The sequence below is a fragment of the Tachypleus tridentatus genome, chromosome 12 (assembly GCF_004210375.1).
Source record: "Tachypleus tridentatus isolate NWPU-2018 chromosome 12, ASM421037v1, whole genome shotgun sequence".
NCBI lineage: Eukaryota > Metazoa > Arthropoda > Merostomata > Xiphosura > Limulidae > Tachypleus > Tachypleus tridentatus.
In genome coordinates this window covers 65,181,451-65,196,060 of record NC_134836.1, presented here as the reverse complement: position 1 = coordinate 65,196,060, position 14,610 = coordinate 65,181,451, and the positions used below count along the sequence as shown (strand labels likewise).

General features: G+C 31.4%; 1 protein-coding gene across 26 annotated transcripts in view; it reads left to right on the top strand.

The window, feature by feature from the left end:
- Positions 1 to 14,610, top strand: part of LOC143233433 (uncharacterized) — a 125,614-nt gene that overhangs the window by 47,609 nt on the left and 63,395 nt on the right. For 14 of the 26 annotated variants that reach the window (XR_013018143.1, XR_013018142.1, XM_076469671.1 and 11 more), the window contains 2 exons: positions 9,203 to 9,306; positions 11,846 to 12,054. The exons of 5 other annotated variants lie outside the window; for them this stretch is intronic. Coding sequence is in view for 1 of the 21 variants with exons in the window: in XM_076469672.1 (XP_076325787.1) it covers positions 9,297 to 9,306 (10 nt within the window). In the remaining 20 variants the exon portion in view is untranslated. Of the gene's footprint in view, positions 1 to 4,186; positions 4,327 to 9,202; positions 9,307 to 11,845; positions 12,055 to 13,378; positions 13,475 to 14,610 lie in introns of those variants that run through there. 7 more of the 26 variants (XM_076469655.1, XM_076469670.1, XM_076469669.1 and 4 more) reach the window with 5 other exon arrangements.

Genomic DNA, 14,610 nt, shown 5'->3' with positions numbered 1-14,610 from the left:
TCTTGTAAAACGCTGAAACCAGCATAAAAAAGAGTAAAAACCAGACAATTGAGACAAGAAACGATTAAAACAGGTTTAAAAGAAGAATTGTTATAAATTGCTGGAAACAGCATAAAAACAGTGTAAAAACATGGAAATTGAGAGTAGAAACGCTTAAAACCGATCTAAAAGAGGAATCTGAAAAAAGAAGAAACCCCATAAAAACAGTAAAAACAAATTAATTCAGACTAGAAACGCTTAAAACAAGTTTAAAAGACGAATTCTTCTAAAATGGTGTTTTATGGTGTTTCTACCATAAAATTTTAAAAGACAATAAAATATGGAAATTGAAAGTAGATACGCTTAAAACAGGTCTAAAAGAACAATTCTTGTAATACGGTGAAAACAGCAGAAAAACTGCAAAAACAAGGAAAACACAAACGCTTAAAACCGGTCTAGAAAATTAATTCTTGTAAAACGCTGGAATCAACATAAAACAGTTTAAAACTTGTAGTCTCACAAGCAAAGTGAGACTAGAAATGCTTAAAACCGGTCTAACAGACGAATTCTTGTAAAACGCTGGAAATTGCATTAAAACACAGTAACAATTAGCAAATTGAGACTAGAAATGCTTAAAACCGGACTAAAAGACGAATTCTAGAAATATTAAGAAACACCATAAAAACAAGTTAATTCAGACTAGAAACGATTAAAACCGGTCTAAAGACGAATTCTTGTAAAACACTTAAAATAGCATAAAACAGTGAAATACAAGATAATTAAGACTAGAAACGCTTAAAACCGGTCTAAAAGACGAATTCTAGAAATACGAAGAAACACCATAGAAACAGTGAAAACAATTTAATTCAGACTAGAAACGCTTAAAACAGATTTAAAAGACGAATTCTTCTAAAATGGTGTTTCTACCATAAAACAGTGTAAAACAAACATATTGAGAGTAGAAACGCTTAAAACCGGTCTGAAAGCCGAATTCTCGTAAAACGCTGGAAACAGCATAAAAAAAGTGTAAAAACAAACAAATTGAGACTAGAAACAATTAGAATAGGTCTAAAAGAACTATTCTTGTAAAACGGTGAAAACAGCAGAAAACTACCAAAACAAGGAAATTGATACCACAAACGCTTAAAACGGGTCTAGAAAATTAATTCTTGTAAAACACTGGAATCAATATAAAACAGTGTAAAACTTGTAGTCTCACAAGCAAAGTAAGACTAGAAATGCTTAAAACCAGTCTAAAAGACGAATTCTAGAAATACGAAGAAACACCATAAAAACAAGTTAATTCAGACTAAAACGCTTAAAACCGGTCTAAAAGACGAATTCTGTAAAGCACTGGAAACAGCATGAAACAGTGTAAAACCAGCAAATTGAGACTAGAAATGCTTAAAACCATTTTAGAAAATTAATTCTTCTAAAACGCTGGAATCAACATAAAACAGTATAAAAACTATTAAATTCAGACAAGAAATGATTAAAACAGGTTTAAAAGACGAATTGTTATAAATCGCTGGAAATAGCATGAAAAAAGTGTTGAAACAACCAAATTGAGAGTAAAAACTCTTAAAACCGGTCTAAGAAAAGAATTCTTGTAAAACGCTGGAATCAACATAAAACAGTGTGAAAACCATGAGATTGAGACTAGAAATGCTCAAAACCGATCTAAGAAACCAATTCTTATAAAATGTTGGAAACTGCATAAAAACAGTTTAAAAACATGGAAATTGAGAGTAGAAACGCTTAAAACCGGTCTAAAAGACGAATTCTAGAAATACGAAGAAACACCATAGAAACAGTGAAAAACAATTTAATTCAGACTAGAAACGCTTAAAACCGGTCTAAAAGAGGAATTCCTGTAAACTACTGGAAACAGCATGAAACAGTGTAAAAACCAGCAAATTGAGACTAGAAACTTAAACCCGGTCTAAGAAAAGAATTTTTGTAAAATGGTGAAAACAGCATGAAACACTGTAAAAACCAGCAAATTGAGACTAGAAATGCTTAAAACCGATCTAAGAAACCAGCATAAAACAGTTTAAAAACCAGACAATTGAGACAAGAAACGATTAAAACAGGTTTAAAAGACGAATTGTTATAAATCACTGGAAACACCATAAAAACAGTGAAAAACATGGAAATTGAGAGAAGAAACGCTTAAAACCGGTCTAAAAGACGAATTCTGGAAATACGAAGAAACACCATAGAAACAGTGAAAAAGAATTTAATTCAGACTATAAACGCTTAAAACCGGTCTAAAAGACGAATTCCTGTAAAATACTGGAAACAGCATGAAACACTGTAAAAACCAGCAAATTGAGACTAGAAATGCTTAAAACCGGTCTAAGAAACCAGCATAAAACAGTTTAAAAACCAGACAATTGAGACAAGAAACGATTAAAACAGGTTTAAAAGACGAATTGTTATAAATCGCTGGAAACTGCATAAAAACAGTGTAAAAACATGGAAATTGAGACTAGAAATGCTTAAAACCGGTCTAAGAAATCAATTCTTGTAAAACGTTGGAAACTGCATTAAAACACAGTGAAAATATGGAAATTGAGAGTAGAAACGCTTAAAACAGTTAAGAATTCTTGTAAAATGGTAAAATCAGCAAAAAACACTAGCATCTAAAAAGTTGAGATTACAAATGCTTAACACCGGTCTAAAAGACGAATTCTTGTAAAACACTTAAAATAGCATAAAACAGTGAAATACAAGATAATTCAGACTAGAAACAATTAGAACAGGTCTAAAAGAACAATTCTTGAAAACGGTGAATATAGCAGAAAAACTGCAAAAACAAGAAAATTGAGACTACAAACGCTTAAAACCGGTCTAGAAAATTAATTCTTGTAAAACGCTGGAATCAACATAAAACAGTATAAAAACTAGCAAATTGAGACAAAAAACGATTAAAACAGGTTTAAAAGACGAATTGTTGTAAATCGCTGGAAACAGCATAAAAATATGCAAATTGAGATTAGAAACGCATAAAATCAGTCTAAAAGACGAATTCTCGTGAAACGCTGGAAACAGCATAAAAACAGTGCAAAAAAAGGAAATTGAGACTACAAACGCTTAAAACCGGTCTAGAAAATAGTATTTTCCTTTACAATTGCTTCATTAATGGTTTTTTCTTTTAGGTTTTGGTTTCGATTTGAAAGAAACAAAAAATACCGTTGAAAACGAAACTAAAACCTAAAGAATAAACTTTGAATAAAGTTTCGAATTTCTACATTAATAGGTTTCAGTTTCTTTTTCGAAAGAAAAGTTCATTTTCATAGGATTTTTGTTTCTTTTACGGTTTTCCAGAATTATCGATATATTTGAATCTACGCATGCTCAGTTGTTTACAACAATTTATGTGCGTTACGTCTTCAAAACAATATTATGTTAGGAATAAACAACAGTATATTAATATACAAATATAAGATATCAAAATGATATTTCTCTAAATTAATGTAGCCAACTTGTTTTTTACTGTACGTCTCAGTATAAACGAGTTGAGGTTTTATCAGAAACTAGGTTTTCCAGAATTATTGATATTTACGCATGTTCACGTGTGAGTTATGTCATCAAAAGACCGCAAGAAATGAAAAAGGGTCGAAATCCGATGAAACAAACGTTTATAACAAAAGTTTATTACCATTTGTAACTGACAGCCTGTTTAAAGTTATATCACAAAAATTCTTTGACGTTAACGTGATCCAGTAGTCTCCAAGTGATACGTACGTAAGTAAAGGAAAATTTTGATATTCTAACCCTAAACCCTAACGCTATATGAGTACGTCAGCAAAACAGTATATAAATATATTAGGATTCTAAAGTGTAAGATATTCTAATAAAACTTTATTTTTTTAGGTTTCAGTTACAGTTTGAACCGCAGTTTTTGTGTTTCTTTCACGGTTTTTTTGACGGTTTCTAGAATTATTGATATATTTGAGTGTGCGCATGCTCACTATTTCTGTGCGTTACGTCATCAAAACAATATTATATTAGGAATAAACAACAGTATATTAGGATTCTAATATTAAAATGATATTTCTCTAAATTAATGTAGCGAACTTGTTTTTTACTGTACATCTCAGTATAAACGAGTTGAGGTTTTATCAGAAACTAGTTTTCCAGAATTATTAATATTTACGCATGTTCACGTGTGAGTTATGTCATCAAAAGACCGCAAGAAATGAAAAGGGTCGAAATCCGATGAAACAAACGTTTATAACAAAAAGTTTATTACCATTTGTAACTTTTGTCAGCCTGTTTAAAGTTATATCACAAAAATTCTTTGACGTTAACGTGATCCAGTAGTCTCCAAGTGATACGTACGTAAGTAAAGGAAAATTTTTATATTCTAACCCTAAATCCTAACTTTGTGTGAGTACCTCATCAAAACAGTATGTAAATAGATTAAGATTTTAAAGTGTAAGATATTAAAATGATATCCCTTTAAAAGTTTATTTTTTTCGGTTTCAGTTTGAATCGTAGTTTTTGTTTCTTTCAAGTCGAAACTAAAATCTCATAGAAAACTCTACAAAGATAAAAAGTGCGGTTGAGACCGAAACTAAAACCTAAAAAAAAGACTTTGAAAGGGTATTCTGTTCCAATTTATTCATTAATAATTTTTATTTTAGGTTTCAGTTTTGGTTTGAAATTAGAACGTAATACCCTTTAAAAGTTCATTTTTTAGGATTTAGTTCCGGTTCCAAACGCACGTTTTCTCTTTCTAGTGTTTTCTGTTAGGTTTCATTTTGGGTTTGAAAGAAACAAAACTTCGGTTAAAACCGAAACTGAAACCTTAAAAAATGAACTTTACAGTCTTTTGCTTTACAATTTCTTCATTATTGGTTTTCTTTTAGGTGTCAGTTGTGAGGTTGTAAAATTTCCTGAAAACCCAAAGTTGTAAAAAAAACATTGGTTTATTTGATAAGCCATAGCTCTAAGACTTAATGTGATACAAAGCTAAATTTTCTTTTCAAATTTTCTATAACATATCCGTTGATAAATCCGTTGTACATAAAAGTTCAATAGGTCTCCGGTAAAAAATGTAGTTGCATGATTTAGCTAAAATAGCCCTACTTCAGGTCACAGTTTGACCATGTCACCAGTTATTCAGCCTTTTCAGTTATGTACCATATATTCTTACATCTCTGAATATGATCTACAAAAAAAGTCAGGATGGTGTTCAATCTACCTTTTGAGTTGTTTACTTGAAAAAAAACTGTACAAATATATCCATACAATTTTGCAATAATTTAAGAATCCCATTGAAATATTCTAATCAGCCTTTACCATATATTCTTACATCTCTGAACATGATCTTCAAAAAAATCAAGGTTGTGAAAAATAATAAATTTTTTGGGCAAAGGACCACTTTCAGGTCTTTCTTGTCAATCAGGAATCAGTCCTGCAGAAGTGTGTAAAGTTTGATCTATTTGAGGCTATGAAAAATGCAAAACTGCGGCAGGTATTAGGTCACATCATAGCTTAAATCCCCACTCTACCAACAATGTATATGAGAAGGCTATCAGATGTGTACACAATTGTAACTGTTGGTAGTAGCAGTGAAAGTGATGCTGCAGCAGCTCAAATAGGGTCTTATGATAGCAATGACAATTATCACCCAGGGAAATATGTGGCATGCAATGGTATGCGAGAAACATAAGAGATAGATCAGATGAACATTTCGATGTGTTGGTGTCATTTATGAAGAAATAAAGAAACTGTTCTCATGGCCTGCAAAGATGAAAGCTGGATTCCTTTCTAACATATTCTTTGTCTGATAAGTGCACCTACTGTGCAAGGCAGTAGTTCTCGCCACTATGATCTAAGTCAAAGTGATTTCAGCATAATTAAACTCGAATTTCAGAAATTTATTCAAGCTGTCTGAACAAAGCAATGTTTATTTGATATTGTGGAGGCTAATTTATTGCAAAAGCAGTTTTGAATCATTTCATTGTCACGATTGGTGTGACTATAATCTTTCTCAGTTATCCCTTGTTGTAGCACTGTGTTTTTGTCTGAATTTCCTTTGTATTTATTATATTATGAATCTTAAACTCAGCCATATCTGCATAACTGTAATACATATATAATATGCATTGCCATCTAACTAGTTATGCCAATAAACATGTTCAGAAATGAATTAATTCTTTCTTGTTTCTTACAACTTCATTTTGACATTGTGAAAGGCTGAAAATATTTCAGTGGGATTCATACAATTCTGACAGGTATTTTCAAATATGTTTGTATATGTATGGATATACAATAACACACCTGAACTTAATTTTTTTTTAAATAAAAAATGTATGGTCAGAGGATACTTTAAAAAAATTTATAACTATCCTGATTTGTTTTGTAGATCATACTCACAGATGTAAGAATATATGGTAAAAATCTGAAAAGGTTGAATAACTGGTGACATGGTCAAACTGTGGCCTGAAGTAGGGCTATTTTTAGCTAAATCATAAGTTACATGCAGCTAAATGTAACAGACCTTTAATTACAACAATTGCTGATTTTTCAACTGATATGTTATAGGAAATTAGAAAAAAAATCAGCTTTGTACCAAATTAAGTCTTAGAGTTTATGAACCAATGTTTTTTAGGATTTTGGGGTTTCAGGTCATTTTACTGCCTTACAATGCAAATTATAAGAGAGATAAACTTGGTTTGAGACCACTGTTGAATTCTGTGAGATTAATTCAGTCTGTGTAGCAAATTTCAGCCTTCTACCACCTGGTTTAAGCTGCCAAAGTTGCCCCAAAAATGAATTTGCCCTCCAAAAAATTAAATTTTACAGAGATGTAAGTCAGAAACTATTAGAGATATTGATCTAATCTTTGGCAATTTTTCATGATATGGGTAGATGAGCACTTGAATTTTTTTTAAGGCATTCTGTGGGGGTCACCTCTGGATGATTTGACCATTGAATGACCCTTCAGCTTCTTCTGAGTAGGAAATGGATTGGTAGACAATCCAAATCACATATTCTGTCATGACGAGACAAACTCACTTGTATAGAAAATTATATATTGAAAAACAAACAATGTTTCGACTTTCTTTAGTTATCTTCTTGTTCACAAAGAAAGAAAGGGTTACTGACCAGTAGCTGACTACATGTTTGACAGTGGTTGTGTAACTGAGTGTAGGAATGTAGAGGGTGTGTTTAGATGATTGATTATACTTAGATATAAACCAATACAAAGGACCACCTTCATTTTGTGCTTAAGTTATTGTTTGGGAAGGCTTCTTTAATTTTGCATTTGTTTGTTTATTTATGGTTTGGGTGTTTTCTATGGTTATGTTGTGTTTATTTGATTTGCAGTATTTAAAAAATGTGAAGGTGTTAATGTGATAACTTTCTGAAATACATATGTAAATGTGAGAGTTACCTGATGCATGATTTTAATATTAAAACACTGATATAGTATTTGAATGACATTAGTGTTTAATGCAATGGTTCCCAACCAGAGGTGCTCGTATCCCTTGGGAGGTGCGAGATAACATTTCAATTTTTGTTTGTTTATATTCAAAAATTGTGCCATGCTTTGAAAAACTTGTAAGAAATAAAGAGGAACAAAAGAGTCATTAAATTTAAATTGGCTTATGAATATTTGAACATTTCAAATTCAAAGAAATTTCATGCATGGATGAAAATTTATTTTTTTGTAGGCCATTTAGGGTTTATGCAACTTTTAGTTTGTTGTAATATTTTTTCATTTCCAAATGTTTTGTTTTTGTTTATATATCATTAAAAACTAATTATAAAAATTGGTTTTGGCCACCTTCATTTTTATTCTTAAATAAATAATTACTGTGAGGGGTGCAAGAACATATTAAAATTTTGGTTGGGAACCACTGGTTTAATGGATATTAACAGTGGGGTTTAATGTTGTTATCAAATGGTGCAAATAAAGTGTAAACACTTGTTTTTACTGGGCAGTTGCCCTTAATTTTTTTGAATTAGAAATGAAACCACACATTTCTACTTATTAAAATACCTAATCTCCATCCTTATAAAAAAGTTATGAAATAGAACTAAAGAAAACTACTTTTAATACTTACGGTGGGCACAGATATCCCCTTGTGTTGTTATCAGCATTTCAAACAGTTACTGTATAGATGCACAAATCTTCTTTAAGATTAAGCCCCAGAGATGATCAACTGCGTTACACATTTATTGTTTAGATAGTTTTATAGCTTATCTAGCTGAATAATTCACAAGAATTAATCAGTATTGTCGTACATGCATGTTTTAAAGTTTCCTATATAAATATTAGGCGAAATACACTATTCATACAATTTTCATGATTTCAATAAAACACAAGGGTTCAACAAGACTCGACACAAAATAATAACCATATAGTGTGACCACTTTTGAAAGGTGGACTTTTTTTTTTCTGTGAATGTTTTCTTCTAAAGACAAAGGTCCACTTTCTAAGGTGCTCAGGATTATTTTATATAGATTATATAAAAAAAACAAAACTTCAGCTTTCATGATAGAAGGAGAAATAAGGAAAGAAAAAAATAATTTTTTTGACAAAGATGAAACCAGTGAATGAAGATCATCGATTTCTGGTTCTAGATGAAGTCCAAAAGGTTGAAAAGTATTTAGATTAGCAATCCAATGAGTTTCTTTTATTTCTCTGTAAGCTTTAATTTTGAATCCTGTTTTCAATGGTTCAGCAGAACAGTATAATGAAACCTTATTTGATCAAAATAAGAAAATGAAATATTTGGTAAATAATAATACGGTTATATGCTTCCTAAACTACTAAAAAAAAATTAGTCACTGGCAACCCTGAAGTACTTGACGTGTGTGCTTGGGTTTGTTACGTATGATACGTGGTTCCAATATATTATATGATATATAGTGATGAATAAAAGTCATTGCAATCACTCTCTACATTTTTTTATATTTAAATATTTCATGCCTTATGTATTTATACCATGTTTTTCTTCTATTTTTTTCACAATGATAATGTGTATGAAGCTGCCTTTCCTTTCAGTTAACTTATTGGATTCGTCTTTTCAAGTGTGCTTGATGCTGATAAAGTATTGTGAAAGTACAATTTTTCATATGTTAAAAGTATTGTTCACAGTTATTTGTACAGCGAGTGTGTATTATATCAGGTTTATGACCTGATGAATTTGTGACAGTAAAATAATAGTTATGTTGATAATTCACTTTGACGTATTATTAGGGGGAATGTGATTCTTCAGATGAAAAAGCTCCTCGGAAATGGTTAATGAACAACTGGGCTTCATTTTCGACAATATATAAAAAAATTCCTCTTGATGACATCAGGTGAGTGTTAATAATTAATTACCTGGACAGAATTTATTTAATATAAAAAGAACTTGATAAAGTTTTGAGCATTGCCTAAAGATTGAAATTACCAAAAAAACATCTTATATTTGTATGTCATGTTTAGAGTCTCAGTTGGTAATTTATTCGTACTGGTTGTGTTTTGAAAGAGATCATTCCAAATACAATAATTATGTATAAGGAGAGTCAGTCATGATAGGAGGTAGAGAATTCTCTCGTGTTGCTAATGTATTATTTTCATTGAGCTATGAAATTCTATAAAGATGTGGTAATAATTAAAATAGATGTAGATCTAATAGTATAGGTATGTAGTTAATGAAATGTTTCTATTATGTAATATAGTTTTAATATCTGAATTTCAAAAGTAAAATATGTTAATTTGTAACGTCTTAGTCATTTCTGTATCACGTGATGGCACTTGTTTGTTCCAAGTTGCTGAACTTAGGTAGTCTTTTCACTTGTATTTGATTGACTGAGATTGAATACAACTTTCAGACTTGTAGATTTTCCTAATACATAACATAATGTTATAGGAAATTGTTTTAATGCAGAATGTTTGGTTAGAAAACCAGTTAAATTGTAATAATTCTAGAACATTGTATGCTTTGTGTTTATTACTGTTTGTGCTCTAAAGTATATATTTGAAATTAATAAATAATTTGGGAAAAAAATCAAAAACAGCCCAGTGAAAATTTGGGTTAACATCTGTCAACACTTTAAGTCTTTGACAACAAAAGAAATTACAGCAAGTACTAAATTTTTGTTATTTTTTATGTACATATTTTGTTTGTTATAAAAGTAAAAAAAAAACTTATTAGGTAACACGAGAAAATATAAATGATGAAATAGATTAATTTATTTGCAATATTTGTATATATGTATGAAGATTGTGTGTATTACATAATTTTATGCTGTAATTTGAACTAAGTGTATACAAGGTGATTCCTAGCTTGTTACATAGGCTTAGTATATTGGAATTTGTCATATTAACTGATGCAAGCCTTTCGATAGTCAGGATAAATAATGATAAGCTTCTATTGTAATCTGCAGGATTTTCGAAAGGAAAAATATAATTTTTCATCATTTGATATTATGAAAATGATAATTTGATAAATATGATTAACTGCCTTCCATCTAGTCTTACACTGCTAAATTAAGGACTTCTAGTGCAGATAGCCTTTGTGTAGATTTGTGCATACCTCAACACAAGCTTTATCGACAAGCTGTTATTTCCAACATCTCTTTTTTAACATTTTAAGATCTTGCTGAGTAGCATCTGTGTTCAGTAATGCTAGCAGTTTATTCTTAAAAACTACTTAATGAAAGACATCTACAAGAAATATCTTTATTTAAACTTGTATTATTAAGTGTAATTCTTTGTTTATTATGTTATTGGTATGAAACTCAGGTTAGTCTCGTATTTTATCTGGAAAGTTATGGGGGGGAGAATTTAGAATATATGAATTGTGAATTTTGTCTTTTTATTTATAATGACAGTTTTGAAAGTGTAAAGAATAGTAATTTGTTAATCCTTATGTGAAAATACATTTCCATAAAAATGTTTCTCTGTAACAAAAATAATAAAATTTCACTCTAAATGTCCTTTTTTTTTGTAACTGTTACTTATGTCTGAATTTTTGAAGAATAGGTTCGTATAATCTGTAGTTTTTCACCACACGTTGTTTTTGATGACTATTATAAACTGGGAGAAAACTGAAAAGATACTGATTCAGAAAAAGCTGTTTGTTGTGCACCAGTTTGATATCACGGAGTATAATATTACATGTAACAACTTCATGGTTGCATTTGTTTTTATACTATTGTAGTTTACAGTAGTTGGTGTGAAACATGAGCAGTAATGAATTATCTGTGTAAAGAAACTGCGACCAAAAACAATTTCATATTAGATTGTATTTATAATATTAATGAAGAAATGGTTATTAACTGATTGATTCTTATGACTTAGCTCTTGCAGATACTTAGGTTGGATAGATTAGAATCAGTATCCTTACTTGATTAGGCTGGATGCTGCCCAGACTTTAGAATGTTAAAACTATTAATATAAGATTTTATAACTTGTGACCTGTTGCCATAAAAACCTGAGTGTGCTATAAGAGTGACAGTTACATGTTACTTTGGAGTAGTGAGTGATATTGAAGTAGCTTCATTTCCTCTAGTATATTAATTAAGAATTGGGGATGGCTATACATAACTTTGAAGTTTTTATACAGAATTATAGAACAATACAATCTTTATTATGAGGTTCACTGTGGCTCGTCTTTTAAGTTTAATTTTTCTGGGGAAAGGTTTTTGTAAGTTGTTTTGAACATGCATCCTGTTACTTTGTTAGAATTTAAATTTCTGCTTTAACATGACTCCTTAGTTTGAGAATGTATCAAATCTAACTAATTCTTTCAACTTGCAACACTAATATAGATTATTATAAATTTTTTAAATCAACATGAAAAACATGTAACATTATATTATTCTTAAATTCTGTGTTTTAATTTATTTTCAGTTAGGGTGACAATACATGCATGTAGTCGCATAGTATTTTTTTAACCATCTTAACAGGATGTTGTAAGTGTGGTGAAGATGGACACATGTCATGAGACTGTCCTAATGTTGGAGAGGACAGGAGAAGTAAATCTGGTTGCTTCAAGTATGGTGAAGATGGACACATCTCACGAGACTGTAAAAATCCTGATAAACAAGTTGTACATGATGGTAAGTTTTATGTAAACTGTTTTGATGTTACTACATACTACTATATTTTAGGAAGTCCTTAAAGAAGTTGAAGGTTTACTTGTAAGAGCAATGCATGTTGAAAAAAACGATTAAAGAAAACCTGTTACGGAACTTGCTCTATCATCGATATTTAACTTCCTAACAGGTTATGCAACAATTAGCTATTGAAAACATGAAATGAAGTATACTTTTTCCATTAAGATGGCCCTCATCGTTGATCCCTGCACATGGTGAGGGGACCTCCCAGGAAAGGTTCTGTTCTTTCAGTTTACCTCCTCTGGGATCTAAACATCCAGGTCAGTCGGCTAGTAACTTTATGATGTAATGCCAAAAACATTTCATTGTTTTTAACCAAACTTCTACCTGTTTTTCCAGTAAATCGTATCTGTGTATTTAAGGCAGTACTCAATCTGCACTATTTATACTGACTTGCTTAGTTCTCTACTGGCTCTGGAATTGCTTCATGTTGGTTCACCACCCTGTTCTTGCTGATATTCAAAACCAACTGGCTCATTTCTCTTTAACATGTACTTCTATCCAGTTTTTCTGGATATTGGGCCACATTGGTATTCATGGGAAAGAGCTCGCCGACACTGCAACTATCTGCTCTGGCACTATCATTGCTGTGCCTATTCCATACATGGACTATGGTCCTGTATTCAAGATTCGGCTCTGTGCCAGCTGGCAGTCGACTTGAAGTGAACAATGAGGAAACAAGCTTTTCCAAATAAAACCCTATAGTGGAGTTTGGCCACCTTGCTTCCGTAAGGTTCGGAAAGAGGAAGTTGTTCTGACTGGTCTAAGCATTGGTCACAGTTTTTTAACACATCATTTCCTTTTATCTGGAACTGATGCACCGATGTGTAGTTTGTGTAACACTCAGATTACTATAAGCCACATTGTACTTTCTTGCCATCGTTACGACTCTCAACGACGGAACTATTTTAAACATGTTCTGTCTCTAGGTTTTTCCATGACATTAGACAGTGTTATTGGTGAAGGTGACACTGTCCATCTTGATAATGTTTTTAGTTTTTTAACAGCCATTAATCTTTTTAATGTTATTTAAGGGTTTTATATTTCTTCATTTAATCTTTTTTATTGTGGTTCCATTTTAAGAGTCACAATCTCTCTAGTTCGATTTTAAATTAGAAAATGGCCGTAACATTAAATTCCAGAACTGGAGAGGCCAATTTCAGGTGACTAATGCTGCTGTTTGAACTACCCGTCAGTCGTTCTGGCCATTTTTTATTACAATTTTGCTACATGTCTTTTAACACTTTTATTGCCTACTTTTTGATAGTGGCTGTAATGACCCAGAACCAGGACTAGAAAGGCCAACTTCAGATGACTGACGGTGGTTCTCGTACTTACTTGTTAGTCTTCTTGGCGGGTTATGGTAATTACCATTATGCTACATACAGCTCGTTACGACTTTTGTTACTGTAGTTTTTCTCTAAATGTTGTAGACTAGATGTAAACATTGGTTTTATGCTATTTATGTTTTTACTTGCTGTTTTGTTTTACTTTCATTTCTTTTTATGAATTTTACTTTTTTTCCCGGAAGTTTGGTGCACATAGCCTAGCTCCTTTGTGCCATAAAATACTAAATCAGCTAACCAACCACTGAGATATACAAAATTTCCAGATCTTAGCACATTGTAGTTAGACTAGTAACAAAACAGATTCTATTTCCACAAACAAATCTTTAGCATAAATATTTCATAAAGAAATCTGATTCTTTGTATACAAAATACCTGTAATCTTTACTAAATACCTACGTAATTTTGTGAAGATGTGAACGTTGTGTCAAAAGTTAGCATAAATACTTGACATGTGCAAATGTGTAGAACTTGTGTATATTGTACTTAGCTTGTAGGAAAAGGGTTAAGTTGTAATTTCCTTTTTCATTACTACTAGTTGCATCCAGTTGGGGATTAGGCTTGAGTCAAATTTTGTAATTGTTAACTTGTCTTTTCCTCCAAGATAGGTTTTTCTGTTGTGTCCTTTATTCTTTTCTTTAGTGGACTTGTAAATTTGATAATTGTTTTTTAACATGTAAGTTCCTTAATGGTTTTGTATGTCAAATGTTGTTTATTAATTTATATTGCTGCACTTCATGACAATTCTAGTGGGTTCTAAGTTCTGTCTGAAGGTTTCTACCTATAGTTCTGCCTTTTCCCCTGATCTATTTCCTTCCTTCCTCCTCTTTGGGATCACTTTTCTTCAAAGATTGGTCTGTTCAAGATTTACTACACAAAGGGGCTGCCAAATGGGTGTTACTCATTCCCCTTGAGTGTAATTCCCATCTAATTGTTGTCCCTCAAAAGACAGATGTTTGGAGACCTGTTATAGAATTGTCCCAGTTGAACGTTTTAACTGAAGTCACTGTGCTTTACTATGGACTTCTCTCACTTCAGGTTTTTTTTTACCCTGGAACTCTGAATGATTAAATCATGATGGTTGCTTATCTTCATATTCGAACTGTTCTTGTGTCATGCTATTTTCTATGGTTCATCCAGTAGGCTTGTTTCT